Source organism: Octopus sinensis, linkage group LG4 (genome assembly GCF_006345805.1).
Source record: "Octopus sinensis linkage group LG4, ASM634580v1, whole genome shotgun sequence".
In the NCBI taxonomy this organism is placed as follows: Eukaryota; Metazoa; Mollusca; class Cephalopoda; order Octopoda; family Octopodidae; genus Octopus; species Octopus sinensis.
In genome coordinates, this window is record NC_043000.1 from 87,108,850 (window position 1) to 87,129,614 (window position 20,765).

Here is a 20,765-nt window from a genome sequence, read left to right on the forward strand (position 1 = left end):
AAGTACCTAGGCACAGACGAAAATGTATTTGAAGGCACTGTGAATAAAGATAAAGTGACCCGAGAATATTGCACCAGATTTAGGAAAATATGGCAGTCGGAACTTACAACAAAACAATATGCCACAATGTATTTGCAGTACCGATGCTGATCCCAACATTTAGGATATTTGATTGGTCTGTAGAGGAAATCCAATCCAATGATATCAAAACCCGCAAAATCCTGACAACAACTGGGAACTTCCACAGAATCAGTGATGTTGACAGGCTCTACCTAAGAAGACATGAAGGTAGTAGAGGCCTGAGATCAGTGCAGACGGTCTTCGAATGCCGTATGGTATCACTCAGGCAGCACCTGCTAAACAAAAATAAATATATAAATGCAGTTCTGAAACGTGAAGTGAGCAACATTGTACGAGTTGGCAGTGAGCTCCTCAAGAAGTACTCTCTTCCTGATGATCTCCTATAGAGCCCCCAAACAGCTGGACTCTCTTACCTCAGAGAAGAACTGGATGGAAAACATTCAGCATACAAAAAAAAAAAGAAAGAAACTATGCATGGGTATGTTGCCCGGAAGCTTGAAGAAGACAGGGGAATTGACACAAAGCTCAGCCTCTCTTGGACACAAGACCACTACATCACATCACACTTCGAAGGCTATGCGTTTGCAATCCAGGAACAGGAGATTGCCACAAAGTACCTGGTGAACAAGAGAGACAGTGACGCTCTTGTAATCCCAAGGTGCAACCGCATGTGTAGGCTATGTCATGTTTCTGTGGAAGACATCACACATGTGATTAGCAGCTGTCCCAATATGTCGTCACGGTACTACCTCCCTATGCGGCACGATGTTGTTGCTAAAACAATTTATTGTGCCATCCGCAAAAAAAGACTATCCTGAAATAAACTTAGAAAATCCCTCAGTTATGGAATACATTCATAAACACCAACTTAAGGAATACTGGTGGAATATTCCCAGCAAAACTTTTGCCAAATATAGACATAACGGGGCGGATATTGTTTCGGACAGAGGGGCAAATGTATGTACCATCATGGAGGTCATCTGCCCTGCGAATATAAATATCTCTTTGAAAATCAAAGAAAAAGAGGATATCTATGGAGAACTACTTTGAAACCTCCAGCTTCTATATCCAGACTATGAATTCATATTTATACCAATTATAATTGGAGCACTAGGTTTTGTTAGTAAATGCTTAAAGGAGAATCTGGATAAACTGGGATTTTCAGACAGAGAAATTGACCGGCTAATTCGTACATTACAAGTGCAAATCTGTGAGTGGAACAATAAAAATATGCAAAACTTTTCTCAAGTTCCAAATGTGAATTTGTCTGTGTTAACTACATCCAAAAAATGGATCTTTGTATCTTTGTTGGAAACCGGGTCCTTCCTCAGTGGGAGATTTATAATAACTAAAAAATAGAATACACACAAACACACACACACACACACACACACACACACATGCATATCTTCTCATTCTCTCTGTGTCTATCTCTTCCTCTCTCTATCTTTATATCTATACATGCACACAGATACACACACACACACATGATTATTAACTATTTTGTTTACCTTTGTTGGTTTTATTTTCAACGCCTACATTATTTATGTGGTGCCATTTCCTATTCACAAATGTGATCTGTGATATTTATATACTGAATTCAAGTTTTTGTTTATGTTATAAGATTACTTCAGTTGTGAAAGGATCTGTATGGTATTGTCTGAATGTGATTTGGAATGGTAAGATGTTTTTTTATAGTCCCTGAATTTTTGTTACAAGAATACCATATGTGACTATAAAAAACAAATTTTAACTCTATACGTTTTTTTTTCATGCAGTTAATGCTGTATTGCTAAATTTTTAGCCATTTCTGTCATGCTTATGATGTTTATTTTTGTGTGTGAAGCGTTTTTATATAACTTACAGACTTTCGACGGGTAAGAAGGGAGATGAGAACGCTACTTCTCGCTTATGTCCTTGGTGCTGCTGTCGTTGTTATTGTATTCCTATAAAATCATATATTTCTTTGTGTTATTTGCATTGTTTTCCAGTGTTTGTGCGAATATTTTGCAATCTTTGCAAGACACATTTATAGCTAGTCTAGAGCTCGCTTTGTAAATGTTTTAGGAATATTCCATTTTAATCACGTCATGCACTGACTAAAGATTAAAGTCAAAGCACTGAAATTCATAAAAAAATTAAAAATCGCTTTCAATTCGATATTCTTTACGGTTGTTGTCTATATATATATAGGGGTTGGAGAAAATAATAGAAATACATTAAAATTTCAAACAAATTAATTTTAATATGAGGTAGGACTGCCTTTAGTAGTAATTACAGCTTGAATTCTACGAGGTATGGACTCGTACAAAGTTTGAATTGTTTCCACAGGAATTTTTGTCCATTCTTCAGCTAAAACAGTCTCCAGTTGGGGGAGGGGGCCAGTCGAGTAGATCGACCCCAGTACTCACCTGGCACTTAATTTATTGACAAAGTCGACCTCGGCGGAATTTGAACTCAGAACGTAACGGCAGGCGAAATACCGCTAAGCATTTCACCCGGCGTGCTAACGAGTCTGCCAGCTCGAGGCAATATTAAAAGGCACTTGGTTAAGATGCTACGCAATAAAATCGAACCAAATTCGCGTTGATGTCAAGCTAACTAGTCAGTCATGATGCTTCATTTTTAAGCAAACACCAAAAGTAGTTTCTTTCAAACAATTTAGAAAGCTGATCACGTCACTCGAAATCGCGATAACAAACACTCTTATCTGCAACCCACAAAAACAATATAGACTTTCTGTCGCTCTCTTACTCAACTCCTCTCTCTCTTTCTCTTGCAAGACGCATGCGCACACATACGTTCATGCACACAATTTTCAGGCACGTGTACTTTTATTTAGCTTCATGTAACCATATGCATATCTATATACACGTGCATACGTACATACATACATACATACATACATACATACACACATACGTACACACACGCACATATAAACATATACTTATACATATACATATATGAGTATGTGTATGTGTGTCTATATATATGTGTGTGTGTATACATGTGTATTTATACACGCATGCATACTCACAGCCACACACATACACACATGTTCTTGCATGCACGCATATTCGTTAATGCATGCATAAATATGTACATGCACATATATGTGTGTGTATGTATGTGCGCGCGTGCGTGTGCGTGCGTGTGTATGTTGTAATACGCATTTGCAGGCTAATGCGGACGCACATTTTGGCTGTGGTGTTTACACACGCTTGTATACACTTTCAAAAACATATGCAACCGATTAATTTAGTGAAAAATCGAAAACACTTTAGCTTTTAAATCAGGAGTTTCTGCAACATGAAGGTTTATCAATACAAAAGATGAAGTGGCATGCTGCTCCCTCCTCCTCCTCCTCCTCCTACTACTACTACTACTACTACTGCTGCTGCTGCTGCTGCTGCTGCTGCTGCTGCTGCTACTACTACTACTACTACTACTACTACTACTACTACTACAACCACCACCACCACCACTGCTGCTGCTGCTGCTTCCGCCGCTGCCACCTCTGCCACTGCCGCCGCCGCCGCCGCCACCACCACCACCACCACCACCACCAACAACAACAACAACAGCAATAGCCTCTGATGGTCAAAGGCAAGACATAAGAATAGAAATGCTGACACCCTTAAGATTCTATATGACAAATGTGACAATAACTGCGAGAATAAGAATAGCAACAACAATACAACTAAAGTACTCTCTATAGTGAAAGAAACAAAACAAAAACAAAAAAAAGCTCAAAAATAATCTCCAAGACTCAAACTTTTAAATAAATTTACAAAAACAAATGGGCCTTAAATAACAAGTGCAGCGACTCTCAGACATCCTCCTCCTCGCCCTCCTCCTCCGCCTTATTGTCATCATCATCACCACTACCGCCGTCGTCGCCACAACCATCGCCACCGTCGTTATCATCATCGTCATCATCGACGTCGTCGTCATCATCATCATCATCATCTTAACCCCGACCACAAAACTCAATAACGAATTTCTAGACCACCACTAGCACCACCAGCACCAGCACCACCAGCACCAGCACCACCAGCACCAGCACCAGCACCAGCAGCACCGCCAGCAACAGCAGCAGCAGCAGCACCACCACCACCACCACCACCAACAACAACAACAACAATAACAACAGCAGCAGCAGCAGCAGCAACAACAACAAAACAAACAGCAATTTCCCTAACACGATTTGAATAAAGAACCCCGATATAATCATTTCCTCAAAGAAATTCGTTACGAAGGAACTGAAGGAAAAGAAAATCACATATAACAGTTGGCACCACCACCACCATCATTATTACTACGACCGCTACTATGACAACCATCACCACCTCCACCATTGCCACATCTCATAAAAAGAACAACAGCAACCCAACAAACATGATAATGCCATCAACTATAGCAAAACAGGCAAAACCGAGGTTGAGGCGGGGGCGAAATAACATATTTCCTTCCATTTGTACTTAAATGGGAATAAAAATTTCCATGAGTAAAATAAAAATAACAAAAATATATAACATTTTTTTTAAATGCGAAAAATACTCCAAAGCCAACATAAAATGAATTGAACTTTTATGAAGGCAGCATTATTTTTTTCTAAACATAAGTGATATGTATTAGAGATTTGTTAAGTAGGACAAGCCAAGAGATGAAAAAAAAAAAAAACCCAAAAACTATTTGAAGTATTTCAGATGAAAGATGTCAGCTTTGTGTTTTTGTTGTTTTCACACCTTCAGCACTTTCAAGCTAATCATTCTCCTTCGCCTCTGAGTTGAAGAATGATCAGAAGCAAAGCTATGAATAAAGAAAAAGACTTTTAGTAGCGTATTCAAAGGCAGAACAACTGTGATCTTTGTAAGATTTCCAAAAATGGTAGAAATAAGTGGGCAAGGATAGGTTATCTTTTGACTTGAAGCCCGGTTCAAATGCTTGCAACACCTTTAAAGGCACCCAAGATTCTCGTGGTAGAAGTGATAAAGTGTGGAATAGTCTAAGTCTAATACACATGGACAGGAACTATCACCACCGACTGGCTTCCAAATAGTTACCATCTACTGAGTTTCACTGACTAACGTGTAGAGGACTTCAGGTTGTAGTAGAAGACATCTGAAATTGGTGCCGTGTAGTGGGTTAGAACAAAATATCATGTTACTGTGAAGTGTGCTTCTTAACTTATACAACCATGTTTATGTACCCAAGGCCATGCCAGGGTGAAATAAGAATGATGGGAAGATACTTATGAGCTGTATTGGCCATCGGGTTTCCATTCACAGTTGGAACAGTTTACATTTCGCTCATGATACCATAAATTTTCTTGAAAATTTGAACACCATGACTTACATCGACTCTCTCATAATTTATCTTCAACTGGAGAAGGCAACAAATAGTAGCTAAAGACTACTCTTTCCCACCTCTTGTATATCGTAAAAATGTAATAGCAAATTGAGTTCCGAAATATATTAATTAGGACGTTTAGCGTATACAAACTAGAGTAAATCCGTTTTTGAATCTAGAACGCTTTATCGCTGTTTCTGGTCGGTATTAATGCATGATTTTATTGTTAATAACACATTTATATTTAAGTCAATGTGGGAACCTCGGAGCTGTCACTCGATCTGATAGAAATAACGACCAAATCTTCTTCTAAATCACAGCCAACGTCTTAAAGAAATAGAAGCAGTCATGTGTTTCCAGGATAATGTAGTCGTAGATACACATGACAGCTTGGAAAACAGACAAGATAATCATAGCTTAACGTCATTGATCGTAGTTCGGCTTAAACAGGTTTGATGGGCTAAATAAAAACATCAAAATAGCATAAACAATAAAACAACAAAACAAAACAGCATAAACAACAAAACATAAACAACATCAATAGATGCAATAATGTACTGTATCCTACACAAGCGATACATCTGTCTAATTCATAAATCGTGAAATTTAAATGAAAATAATCAATATAACAAACATCTCATATGGAGATTAAAGATAAATTTGATTAAAGATACATTTGATTAAAGATAAATTTGATTAAAGATAAATTTGTTAAATTCTATTCATGTGGCACTCGGAGAACAGTGAGAAACCGAACAATAACGAATCTATTTTAATATCTTCAAGCAGATTTGAACCTGACTATGCTGATCGCTTTTCTTTTTCGCCATCGGAGAGCACCTGCCTTCAGACGATGTGTATTTATAACACGCATAAATCATTGATGTAAGGCAATTTTGAGATCTATTGATGCAGGGCAGTGTTTCGATCTATTATGCGTTTCTTCAGTCAAAATTACCCCACCAGAGAGTGAAAACAGCAAATAATTTGTTTGCTAATTCCCATAAACAAGAACTCATGCGCATGCTAGATTCATAGGTTCAGCGAGAAAAGTCTGACTGAGGAGACACTCAATGAGGCCGAAATGTCGTGGTGTCCTCTTACACTATGCTTTATGAACATAAAAGAGGCGGCGTTCTCCGATTAGATATTCACATTTGAAAACTGCCAGTATATATCAAGAAGGAATCGATACGCTATTGGTTAACTTCTATGATTTTTGTGCAGTAGAACTGCGATTCTCAACCATTTGGTGCCTATGGAACCTTTTTGAGTACCCGGGTGGATCCTCAAAGTCATTCAATGCTTAAAAAATTAAATGTTATTAGGAAGGAGTTGTATAAAAAATGTTGAAATATTCTATGTATTGTAAAAGTAAAACTCCTTTATTGCACATACATTTTAGCAACAAAATCTTATGTAGGGCCCCTAAGGGTCATATGGACAACCCCAGCTGAGAACCACTACAATCAGGACTCAAAGCAGAGACTGAAAGGCTTTTAATTGAAGCACAAGATCAAAGCTTTTCCACCAGATTAGATCAACCCCAGTATGCAACTGGTACTTAATTTATCGACCCCAAAAGGATGAAAGGCAAAGTCGACTTCGGCAGAATTTGAACTCAGAACGTAAAGACAGACGAAATACCGCTAAGCATTTCGCCCGGCGTGCTAACGTTTCTGCCAGCTCCCTGCCTTTATAATAATAATAATAATAATAATAATAATAATAATAATAACAGACATCACTACCGACAGTAACAAATGCAGAATGTGTTGTGAGGTGGGGTGAAACGGTATGGCACTTCGTTAACGAATGCCCGAAATTGGCACAACGGGATTACAAACAACGTCATGACAATGCGGCAAGAATGATCCATTGGGAGCTCTGTGGAAATCACGGCCTACAAAGAGCAAAACCGTGGAATGAACAAACCCTAGATGGAGTTATCGAAAATGAGAACTGCAAAATCATGTGGGATGTAATGATCCAGTGCGATCACCTGACCAGACATTGTTGTGGTGCATAAGAAAGAAAGATATAGTAATCTTTAGGAGGGACAAACAAGAGTGTCACTTAATCAACCCTCTTGCTCCTCTTCCTGCTCCACCTCTTGCTCCTCTTCCTCCCCTGCTCCTCCCCTATCCCCCCCTCCCCTCCCTTCCCCTGTCCCTCAGGAGACCAGGAGACCCGAGAATTGAAATCGCTAAGATGTGGCAGCTACGAGGGTCAAACATTAAGGTTATCTCTATTGTTATCGGAGCATTGGATTCAATACCACCCAATCAGAAAAAAAAAAACATCTGAAAACTTTAGAAATACCCTACAATCTAGATGTATTGCAAAAGTCAGCATTACTTGGAACTGCATGCATATTGCCTAAAGTACTGTCTGTCTGAGGTCTTTGTTGTGACTTGACAAACAGTACAATATCTTCAATCAACAAAATCTTCAATCAACAATATCTTCAATCAATAACCTCACGATATTGTATACTGTGCGACGTCTAAAATAAGAATAATAATTATAATAATTATAATGGTAATAATAATGAATCCTATTTTTGTAAACCTTAACCATCCCCAAAGGGCATAAAATGTATTCGTGTTTACTTGAAATTTGGTATGGCGTTATGTGTTAAGGCTAATTATTTTTTCGATTGATTTGAAGGTAATGTTTGCAATAAGGTCTGAGAAATACATTACTAGAAATATGTTTTGTTATCGCCGTTGTTGTAGTAGTCGGTATTCTTGTTGCTTAGCTTTTCCTTTTCCACATGATAGGCTGTGCCTTGACAGATTTGATCCAAGTTTTCACTAAATCAAGCAACCATACAAAATCGTTCTTGTTGACTCATGGAATTGTCGTTGTTGTTGCAGTTGGAATTCAGTTGCGTTTTGCGGAATATGGCTGGATGATAATATTGTGTGGTCAGTGTAGTGTACTTGGTATACATCAAGTACAGTTGTTAGGATATCATGCATATATATGACAAAATGACAAATAAAACATGATAACGTAGAATCGTTTGGACTTTGCTTTGAAATCATTTGTTCTGCAAAGTCTGTAGGTGAATAACCATGTAATCTAGCACATTCAAAAGAAAAGAATTTGCCCTGTGAAACATTCTATAGTTTCTCATTCTTTTGTTCGTACTCTTTCAGAAATTGATAAATATTTGTAAGAAAAGTTGTAAATTCGTAAATTCGTAATCAATAAAACAATAGGATTCTAATGTGTTTCAAAGGGAGTAAATAGGAAGGTTATATAGCTAAGGAGAAGCACCAAAACAATCGAAGGAGTGAGGGTATCAGCGGAATTGATGGGAAGAATAGAAATCTGTGCTGGATGCCATCACGTTTTGAATTCGATTAGCCGAATTTGCCTTTCATTACCTTCTTTCTCACTGCCATCACAAAATCTTCCTAAAGATGTGCAAACTTCATAAGATAATTAACTTATACAATAATCGTCTGTGTGTCATACTTAACGTAAATACATTATTGAAAGACACTTAAAGTAGCCATCCATGTATCATACTTATTCTATATGCACCGTTGAAAGGCAATTAAAGTAGTCATCTGTGTATCACAGTTGACATATACACACCATCGAAAGGCAGCTACACTTAGAAACTACAGTTTTTAAATTAAGAAGGAACTTGGCATTTTTTCTAGATAGAATTTATTTGTTATTATTGCACGTTTTATTACCAGATTTTCTGTTTTCTTACATTCCCTTCTTATTATGTTCTAAGGATTGAGTTCAATTGTTTATTAGTTGATTCAATAAATGTTTGTAATTAGTTATTTTTAGTATCGTTATTTATTTTCTTAATACATTAACTATCCGTTAATTTATTTATTTTGTTTTTATAATATTAAAAACAAAGCTTTGTGTTCGATTTCCAATTTTTTTTCTATCTTTCAAAAGAAAATATTACGTTAGAGTATTCTCACGTGATTATTTTTTCAGCATTTTCCGATATTATCACATTTCTATGACACCATTATAAAATATCGAGTTGTCCGTGGACCTTATACACTATTTCCTTCTTTCGACAGTAAAGGCGTTAGTAAATAAATGTGATTTAACACTTGTTCAGACTCAACACATTCTTGCCGTATTTGACGAATATATCCGTTGCTTGAATCTGTGAACTTAACTTAAAACGTCACTCTTGAAGAAAACTGTTGTCATATATTTTAGTTGTTTTAAGATGAAATGATTTATTTTCTCATTCAGTTTAACACTTTGTAGCAATTTTCCTCTTTCCTTTTAACTGGGAAAAATAATGTTATATAATTTAGGCGGCGGGGCAGCAATTTTTAGGGGAGAGAGTTTGTCAATACTATCGGCCCCAGTACTTGATTGGTACTTTATTTTATCGACTACGAATGAAAGGCAAAGTTGATTCCGGCAGGTCGCCAGACACTTTTTCCAACGCTTTATCGATTCTACCAACCGACTGCCCAGACTGTGATAATAATAATGGTTTCAAAGTTTGGCACAAGGACAGCTAATTCATGGGAGGGATTACATCAAGGCCAGTGCTCAATTGGTACTTATTTTATCAACCCTGAAAGGATAAAGTCGACCTTGGCGGAATTTGAACTCAGAACGTAAGGACAGACAAAGTGCTGCTAAGCATTTTGCTCGGAGATTCTGCCAGCTTGCCACCTTACACTGTGATGATAATAATGGTAATGGCAAAGCGAATGACAATAGTGATGATGATAGTAATGACGACGATGACAACCACGATGACGATGACGATGACGAAGTGAGTTTCCATCTTTGATTCAAGGCTATAAATTTGTCGAGAGACAATGTATAATCTCCCTCTATAAATATGTATAATTCGTTCGATACCATTATAAATCTGGTACTAATGATCAAGTGATAAATGAAGATCGATTCAATTAATTATAGCAACGCCATTACAAATATGTGACAGTAATTAATTAATACCATATCATTATCCTTCTTCTCATTGCTATCAATCTAGTATATGCTAATTTAGTGAGCAGTAATATTATCTTGAAGTTTGGTGTCAACAAGTCTCCTCAGATCTGAAGAACTTTTCTTAAGATTCTTGCAGAATATATGAAGGTACTTTTCTGGAGGTCAACAATGCGAGACTCAACTCCAATATCTTTCAGTCTTTTAGGTAGCATTTTGGGTGTTATATTAAGCGCATCAATTACTATAAACATTATTGTTGCCTTAGTCTTCCACAGTCTTTTTAGCTCTCTGGCTAGATAATGATATTTTTCAGTTTTTAAAATTTCTTTGGTATTGGCTCTGCTATCACAAGGAATTGCAAAGTCTGTGACCTTACGCTATTTGTTTATTTTGACCTCTATGATCACACCCGGTTTTCTTCCTTCAATAGTATAGCCATTCAGTTTGGGGAAGTCCCATAAGTACCTATAATTCTCATTTTCTATCACACCCATTGGTTCGTGTCCATAGCTTCCTGTTATTTCGAAGCTACACACTCAGTAAGCATCCCAATGCACTCTTTTAATTACACAGTCATGCTTGTGCTTATATTCTTTTCGTGCTAGCATACTGCACTCTCCCAAGAGATGATTGGTCCTTTCGACTCCTTTCCTGCAGAATCTACATTTGCTATTTAGCTGAGTTTTGTCAAACTTTGCCTTTATCAGATTTTCTTTCTAGTGGCATGCTCCTGAGCGGCTATAATTAGCACTTCGGTCTCCCGTTTTAGGTTTCCGTCCGTCAGCCATAGCCAGCATTATTTGCTTCCAACATTCTTGGTGTGTTGCATCAATTGGCCATGCAATTCCATGTCTTTTCCTTTGCTTGCTCTGTTGTTCTTCCTTATCTTTTTGGATTCTCCTAGTGTTCTTTCTTCACTCTGCACAACTATTTTCAATCCCCAATATCATAATACTAGCGGTGTCTTCTGCGCTTAGTAATCCCCCTCTTCCTCCTCCCCCTTCCTTTCTTGGTAAGTAGAGCATGTCGGTATTACTTCTATGGTGGTATGCCTTGGGAATTGTGAGCAACTTTCTAGTTCTATCCAAGTTCTGTAGCTCGACCTTTGCCCATTTCAGAAAGGGATTAGTGTGTCTTAATACTGGCATTGTCCATATTTATTGCTTTAATGATATTCCCATAATTTACTTTAGTTTCGTGCACCTTCCTAATTCTATCGAACTTCTACAGGCATTTTATCTCTCATTTCTCCTTTCATTATACTATTGTCTTGCAGCAACATGAGGTATTTGTATTCTCATTATTCCGCAACGATCTAATGATGTTACTATTAGATTTTATCTTCTAGTCTCTCTTCAAAGTTATTAGAGTGCCCTTATTTACTCCAAACTGCATTCCAGTATCCTTGGTGAATACTCTTACTGTTTGATTCAGAGAATCCAGGTCATCTATATAAAGCAGGTGATTTATTTTCGCCTAGATTTTGGTAAACTCATAGGCACGCCTGGATTTTCTCAGTATACATGTCAGATGGATTAACGACATGACGAAGAGCAGCAGAGAGTGTGAGTCTCCGTAGAAAATTGCACTGCGCATTTCATATTTCCTAGCGGTTCATTTGCGTTTATTAGTTCTACTTCCCACACTTACATTACTTTTTCTAAACAGCTGTTTATATTCTCATTGACTCCAAGTGTCTTCAATCACTCAATGAACCAGCTGTGGAACATCGTCGTAAGCCTTCTTGTAATCTATCGAGTCAACTGCTAACTTCTTTCCTACGCGTACCTTATCTAAGATCTTCTCATTCATATACAATAGTTCTTCTTCTTCTTCTTCTTCTTCTTCTTCTTCTTCTTCTTCTTCTTCTTCTTCTTCTTCTTCTTCTCTTCTTCTTCTTCTTCTTCTTCTTCTTCTTGTTATTATTATTATTATTATTATTATTTTATTATTATTATTATTAGTCCCACTTTGCCCATCCCACCGACTTTGCCCGTTGTTTTACAAGTGTATTTGACAGAATCTTTCCTCATTTTGGTCTTATCTTACTTTGTGGTTGTTTTTGAACATTACTGGGATTAGGTAAGAAGATCGTTTTCAAAAAATATATGCCATCTGATACTGCAGCAAAATATGGCTTCTTCTTTCATTGGATCTGCATCTTAGATAACTGTAAACTAAATAATCACCAAAGTAAAGAAAACGAACTGTAAAGCAAATTAATAAACACATAAACAAATAACAGAAAAGGAAAAAGCACAGCATAATGAATAACACGCTTGATAACAACAACAACAACAGCGACTACGACAGCAACAACAACAAGAATTCGCTCGATACCATTATATATCTGGTACTATTGTTCAAGTATTATCTGAAGAACGATTCAATTAATTAAAACCAGCCATTACAAATATGTGACTGTAATTAACACCATATTCATCATTTGCAGTATCTTCACTGTTATCAACATTATATGTATCCTGTAAAACCACCTGCACCACCACCACCACCACCACCACCACCACCAACAACAACAACAACAACAACAACAACAACAATTATAGCAGTATTTACTGCGTCAGGTTTAAGCATAAATAACGAAAAGCTATCTTTTGCAAAAGTTCTTTTAAACAAAAACTCTTGATATGGAATATTTTACTGAAAGATCGTAACCATAGAATCCTTTCGTAGATAAGCCAGCCTACCACAATCCATCACTGAGGCAAGCGTTAGGAGCGCAACATACCTGTGTTTTGTCAAAACCAAAGGAAGTTTCTTGTTACATCCAAGCAAGAGTTGAGAATAGCCCTGGCGTTTATATAATATTAAGACAGAAAGAGAGAAAGAGAGAGATGGAGAGAAAAAGGAAGAGAGTGAGAAAGGAAGAAAGAAAGAGGGAGAAAAGGGAAAGAAAAGAGGATTTATGAAGCTTAAGTATCATCTTTAAAACAAGAGATGGGGAGGAATCGCAAGTCCAAATTTTACGCGACACACCTGCCCACAAGTCGGTTCCATAGCATGTGGGAAAAGAAGGGCACTAGCTTGTCAGGAACTTCGGTGACGATCCAGAGTGTGTGAATCCTTAAATGTCCACTTTAACTCAAGAATTTCACATGGAAGACTTTGAAATCTACAGCTATGAGCACTACAAGAAGAAAACAGATTGGCCGATAAACCAAGGAAGAAGACAATCCTGTTCAACGCAACTGGTTGTTCCAATTTGTATATCGATATCTTGCGTGTGCTGCCGTACTTTTTAAAAAAATTATTCCGTACAAATATTTATATTTTTTAAACTTTTAATTCGTCTTCCAACCATCCTTTGTCTTTGTATAACTTATCCATCCCACCATATATATCTTTGTAACGTTTCTTTGTTGTTTTCCTACGTCTTTGAGCCCTTGCGGCTAATGAAGAAAATACTATAATTACTTTTATAATTACTATTAGAATGTTATCACTATATGATTGGTAACTTTGGAAGTATACTTTTGACATCATGAACCATATAATAAAATATGACATATATATATATTATATATACAGTAATTTATCATATTTCTTCGTACTTAAACAAAATGATGAATTGAATACTAATTTTCAAAAGAAAAATATTACCTTAAAATGGTAGTAAATTTCTTATTAGTATAAATATTCTGTCACTTAATCAACCCTCTTGCTCCTCTTCCTGCTCCACCTCTTGCTCCTCTTCATCCCCTGCTCCTCCCCTATCCCTCCCCCCTTCCCCTGTCCCTCCTCTTCCCATGCCCCTCCTCCTCTCAATTTTACTAATTGTCTGCCTCCAAGTTTATGTTACCTCTCTTTCTCTATTCTCTCTCTCTTCCTCTTCAATCGATCAACCAACCAAAATTTATATGTTACTATTATATAGAGATCATCATCGTCGTCGTCATCATCATCATCATCATCATCATTATCATCATCATCATCATCATCGTTATTATTATTATTATTAAGACGGCGAGCTGGCAGGATTGTTAGCACACCGGGCAAAATTCTTAGCGGCATTTCGTCCGTCGCTACGTTCTGAGTTCAAATTCCGCCGACGTCGACTTTGCTTTTCATCCTTTCGGGGTCGATAAATTAAGTACCAGTGAAACACTGGAGTTGATGTAATTGACTAGCCCCCATTCCCCAGAATTTATTTCAGGCCTTGTGCCTTTAGTAGAAAGGATTATTTTTGTTGTTGTTGTTGTTGTTGTTGTTGTTGTTCTTCTTCTTCTTCTTCTTCTTCTTCTTCTTCTTCTTCTTCTTCTTCTTCTTCTTCTTCTTCTTTCTTCTTCTTCTTCTTCTTCTTCTTCTTCTTCTTCTCTTCTTCTTCTTCTTCTTCTTCTTCTTCTTCTTCTTCTTCTTCTTTGGGCCTAGAAGAAGAGGACACGTGTTCGTGACATAAGTTTTCTTTAAAAGCTGTTTTATTTGTTGATATTCAAATTTTGTTGAACAGTTAACTAATCAATTGCGATAATGTGGATCCTCGTCCGCTTGTATGTTATTGTCGGCATTGTAATATTCTTCCGTTTTTATACGACCTCATATACACTTTATCACCAATTTTGAAAAAGTTTAGATTGTCTTTCCTGATACTTTTTCTGTTCACGCTAGGTGACAGTTTAATCAAAAACTGATTTCACCTTCCTCGCGAACATCAGTTCAGTTGGTAAGCTTCCTGCAGGTGTACTGGGGCTCAGTGTCACCCTGTATATCCTTAGGAATTGCTGCAGACTTCCTTGTTTGCTTTTCTCAAAGTTCTTTTAACAATGTCCACAAAACGCTCTGCCTGTCCATTTGATCTGGGATGGTAAGGCTATTGTTTTATCTTCTAACGTGAACATTTCACAGAATTTTCTAAATCCACTGGATACAATCACGTCTTGCGAATAATTCGTACAAAATTTTTTTTACCGTTTCGTAGGTTGGTCTTTTGCTCTTAACAATTTTCGGCCATTTTGTAAAACTGTCAACTAATACTAAATAGTAATAACCATTTAACGAACCCGCAAAATCGATATGTAGTCTTGACCATAGAATTTTTACTTCTGGTCAACACTCCTATTTTTGAGTAGGCAGTTTCGCTGCCAGAGCACATCCTCTGTCGCATTTTACGTTTTCAAGTTCTTTGCCCATCTTCGGCCAATACACATAATTGCGCATAAGCGCCTTCATCCTTGCGATTCACAGTTGTTCAATATGTAATTCTTTCAATATTCATTTTTGTAAAGTTTCAGGCATCACTATCCTTTGGCCATGCTTCAGTATACCGTTGCATGTTGAATATATATTTATCTGTTGCTGTTTTTTCTTACCGAACCTATTTTTGTTTTCTTTAGCTGACCACAGCTAAAGTTCATTGTGTTTCATTAATGAACTTATCTTTTGACGCATGTCGCTTTATTTCCTCCAGAGTTATTGGTTACTCTCTTACAATGCTCCACATTATGTATTTAATTTCCCCTTCGTTTCTTAGGGCTGCTATTACTGTGTCCTTGAATGGCTCACCATTTCTGGGTATTAACCTGGATAGGCCATTGGATAGGCCATTATCATGTCCTAGCTTTTTCGAAGGTAAATATTCTATTGCGTAGTCGTAGCTTAGTAGTATGGTGCCCCATCACTGCAAACTGTTTGCTGTATGTATTGGGATTCCTTTCTTGGATCTATAAATCGTTAGCAACGGGCGATGGTCTGTTTGTTGTCTAAACCGTATATCGTGTATAAGTTTGTAGAACTTTTTTATGCCAAATATAATCGCCAATGTCTCTTACAATTTAGCTATAATTTTTTTCCGCTGGCAATAGCGTCCTTGACGCGTGAGCTACGGCCTTTCGGTTGCCATCTTCACATTTGTGTAGGAGCACAGCACCTACCCCGTATTCACTAGCATCTTTTGCCAGTATCGTTTCCAACTTCGGATCAAAGTGTGCAAGCGACAGGTTTGAGGGTAACATGCTTTTAGTTCCTCAAATGCCTTCTGGCATTTTTCTGACCAAAACCATTTGGCGTCCTTTTTAACAGCTCCTTTAGTGGAGCCCTTGTGTTGTGTATGTTCGGGATATATACTTGATAGTAGTTTACCAAGCCTAAAAATGCTTGTAACAATTTGACGTTCGTTGGGGGAAGCATATTCCGTATTGCCGTCGCCCTTGATGGGTCTAGCTTTCGTCTCCTTTCGTCAATTACTTGACCCAAATATTTGATCTATTACTTAAAACAATACACACTTTTCCTCTGTTAGTCTAAAACCATATTCATTTATTTTCCCGAATAGTTTTTTTAATATGTTCGAAGTGTTGCTTCACTGACTCGCCCTTTATCAAAATATCATCGAGATAAGTCATAACGAAGTCGCAATCGCTTAGCATTGCGTCCACCACTTGTTGGAATATGACAAGTGCTATTTTTACTCCAAAAGGAATCCGCTTGAATTTACACAATCCATAATGTGTGTTGATTGTTAAAAGGTATTTGTAGATAGGTAGCCGAGAGGTCTAGCTTCGAGAAAAAATTTCCTCCATTTAGTCTTGTTCAAATCTTCGGTAATATGCCCCGAAAGTGATTCCTTCTTCTGGGACATATCTAAATTCATTCATTGAATTTGCTACATGGTCTGGCGAATTTTTCAGTTTTGTTACCAACTTCGTTAGTTGTAGCATTTGTTGCTGTATCATTTGTTGTTGTTCTTGTTCTTTGAGTTGGTGTTGCTGTTTTTTCAACTCAGCTAAATCCTCTAACAAATTTTCCATAATTTTACGGAATTTTCGTAAAATATGTACTCCAGAAACGTTTGTTACTCCTCTGTCAAGTTTTTAATTTCTCCGTGTGAAAAATTTTTCAACGTTGTCCGCGTGAATCGTTTATATCCTTGCCGCCACTGTTAGAATGTGGATCTTCGTCCACTTGTATGATATTGTCGGCACTGTAATATTCTTGTCGTTACTATTATGTTGTGGCGGTATTCCGCGTTTTATTATCTTTGACTCGTCTATCGTGCTATCGCTGACAGCCCCGCAAGACAATGACTTTGAAACGTCTACCTTAACGGTAACTCAAACTTGTATATAACACGTAACTGACACTGACTCCAGCTGAGAACTCGTACAACGATTCTACAACTACTGGCCTTCTAGTGGCTCTCATACCACTTTGTCACTGCAAGCGGAGCGAGCTAGTCCGGCAAGAATTTTTCCTTTAAGGGTCAATTTTGAAATTTAAAAGTGAAACTTTAATATTTTAAAATAAAAATATCAATATGGCCTCCTAAATCGAGGAAAGCGATGGCTGTTGAAATAACCGCTATGACATCGTTTTCTCACCACTAGTTGGTGTGATCGAGAAACGAAGCAAGGACAACGGCAGCAGTAGCAACAACAACAAAAGCAGTAACAGCAGCAGCAGCAGCAGCAACAACAACAACAGAAGCAGCAGCAGTAGTGATGAGTAAAGTATGTTTAAAAACTAGCTTAAAAGCCGCACTCCATGGAGACTTTTGCGGTGGCTCCTGCGGAGGGGTAATTGGGCCTGCGACCCAAAACTAAAGCTACATAGTATGACTATAATACATCTATGAAAATTATATGCTCCTGTGGTGTTTGATCAGAGGTTAAGGACGGATGAGAACTAGTTCCAGTCCCAAGTTGAATTTCAACTTTTGGCCAATTTGTCTCGACGCAAAATTAACGAAGCGAAAGGCGTTTGTCTCCCTGATCCCTGACGTCATATGACAAATTCCCCTAAAATAGCAAGAATTAGCCAAGCTTTAGCTGCTAGAAATAGCAACCTAAATGCTTTTAAATCAGATCCCAATGCTGGATGTTCAAGAACCAAATCAAGGGCAGATTTTCAATTCCGGGATCATTCTGATTCCAAAAAGGTATGATATGTCTATTATACCAGTGCAAATGTAGGCTGAGATACAGAGACCCCACATGGACAGACGGAACTTCGCTATTATTATTATAGATGGCGCAAGCACGACTTCCATCACCATCCCCTCACTACAAGCATTTGCACAACGACAACAGCGGTCGTTCTTTTTTCTCAGCAGAATGGGAATGATTTCGCACAAACTTGTCGGAAAATGTCAAAAGTCGAGTTGACTGAAAATATTGAACGACGCTAAGCGGCACTCATCAAAGGATGGGAGAAGGATGGGAGAACAGTCTTCCTTAACATACAGGAAGAGGTGAAAGAAGACACGAAAAAAAAAAAATAAATGTACATCATTAAAGACGAGGAGACTGGAGCGAGCGATGCAGACTTAGAACGAAAAATGCCTGAGGTCGGTCTAAAAACTTATGTTGCTCGAGAGAGACACTTTGACACAGTTGCAATAAGGTTTTCAACTGAAGAATTAGCCAAAGAATATGCAACAACAACCTTCAAAAGTGAGGAATTTTGGCTAATTCCGACATACCTCAGCTGGAGGGTCTTTAAAAGAAAGGTTCCAACAGATGCGGACATCTCTTAGCTGGTAGCAGCCGTATTATACGGCATAGAAAACGAAAGAAAAACTCTACAAGTCCACAAGATGAGAAAGGAGAATTGATCAGACATGGGCATGGAATTGTATTTACATGCCGACCTGGGATATCGAAGTGATCCCTGACCTGATCAGCCTATCTAATGGAACGCAGCCAAGATGCCTAATTAGTGTCGAAACACTATTTAAAGGCTTTCTACCCCATGCAAAGAAAAGACAACTCTAACACAACAACAACAGCAACAGCAGCACCACCAACAACATCAACAGCATCAGTGCTATGAGCAGCAGCATCCAAAACCAAAACAACATCATCTACAGAAAGAGTAGCAAGAGAGATCTTTCAACATCAGCAGTAACCACCGATACCACACCCGAGAAAAACAATAACGCCACCTACATCATTACAACCGAGAGAAGCCTCAACCCCACCAGTGGACCAAACCACCAGCGTGGATATGCAGACGTTCCTTTCCTTGCCACATATCTTCAGATTGTGAAAACTTATCTAGCAAGAAAAAGTCTTGGAAACCCACCAGAATGGATCCGAAGAAAAAAATAGAAAAAAATTACAAAATGAAAAGCGCGTTACATGATGATCAGAAGAGGAGATACAGAAACCAACAAACCATCACACACCCATACACCCTAAACCAAAGCAATTACAAACATCTCCAACCCTACAAAAGCCACCAACATTTCAGACGTCTCAACAAACGAAAACACATAGCAATCCAGGCCGAAAACACGAATAGCACTCTCAAGGTATCACTTTCAGTGAATACGAGATTTACTTATCTCCATGATAACTGGAAATGAGGGGCGGTTGGAACTGCGGTGTTGTTTTGCAAAGGTCTGGAACTCAAGATAAGGACTATCTTCCTGGACCCAGAAGGGATGCTGATAGTCCTGGATGTGAATAGAAGCGACACGAGTGCCTTCGGACTGGTGGTTGTTTATGCTCCGACATGATCAGGACATCCAGATTTCTTTAGACGTCTGGACGTTTTCCTGAGAGTGTCTCAACCTTTAGTACTAATGGGTGATTGGGCCATCTTGGAAACACGTTTGTATTGTGTGAGTCTAGCAGTCAGAAGAGTGGAGTGGCAAAAGTCTTGCAAGCCTGCTCAGATTTTTCAACTATCTGACGGGTACTGACTGGATTTCTGAATGTGCCATTGGGACGTGGACGAACCGCTTTAAGTAATTCACCACTTTAAGGCACTTTAAGGCAGCGAGCAGGCAGAGTTGTTTGCACACCGGGCAAAATGTTTAGCGGTATTTCGTCTATCTTTACGTTCTGAGTTCAAATTCCGCAGAGGTCGACTTTGGCTTTTATCCTTTTTAGGGTCGATAAAATAAATACCCGTTGAGCACTGGGGTCGATGTAATTGACTTAGCTCCTCCCCCAAAATTCTCGGCCTTGTGTCAAATTATTATTATTATTGTTGTTATTGTTATTAATACCATTATTATTATTAATATATGTTTATTTTAATTTTACAGTAAACAGCGGCAGTGCGGGTAAGTACATAAAATTATTTCTATAAATTTGTACTTGATTAAAAAACTGGTGAGGTAATAATTTATTGGTTATAATAGTAACTTAATTCTTTAAAGTGGTGAGCTGGCATAATCATTAGCACCCCGGGCAAAAGTTTTAGCTGCATTTCGTCCATTTTCATGTTCTGAGTTGAAATTTCGCCGAGGTTGACTTTACCTTTCTTCTTTATAGGTTCGATAAAATAAGTACCAGTTGAGCATTGGGATTAATGCAATCGACATAACCCTTCTCTCGAAGTTACTGGCCTTGTGCCAAAATTTGAAACTAATATTGATTTACTTGTTTAAAGCGGCGAGATGG

At 37.9% G+C, this 20,765-nt stretch overlaps 1 protein-coding gene across 3 annotated transcripts in view; it reads left to right on the forward strand.

The window, feature by feature from the left end:
* Nucleotides 1-20,765, forward strand: part of LOC115210937 — a 172,850-nt gene that overhangs the window by 15,521 nt on the left and 136,564 nt on the right. For all 3 annotated transcript variants that reach the window (XM_029779727.2, XM_029779728.2, XM_036502233.1), the window contains exon 2: nt 20,408-20,425. In XM_029779727.2, coding sequence (XP_029635587.1) covers nt 20,408-20,425 — 18 coding nt within the window. The remainder of the gene's footprint in view (nt 1-20,407; nt 20,426-20,765) is intronic.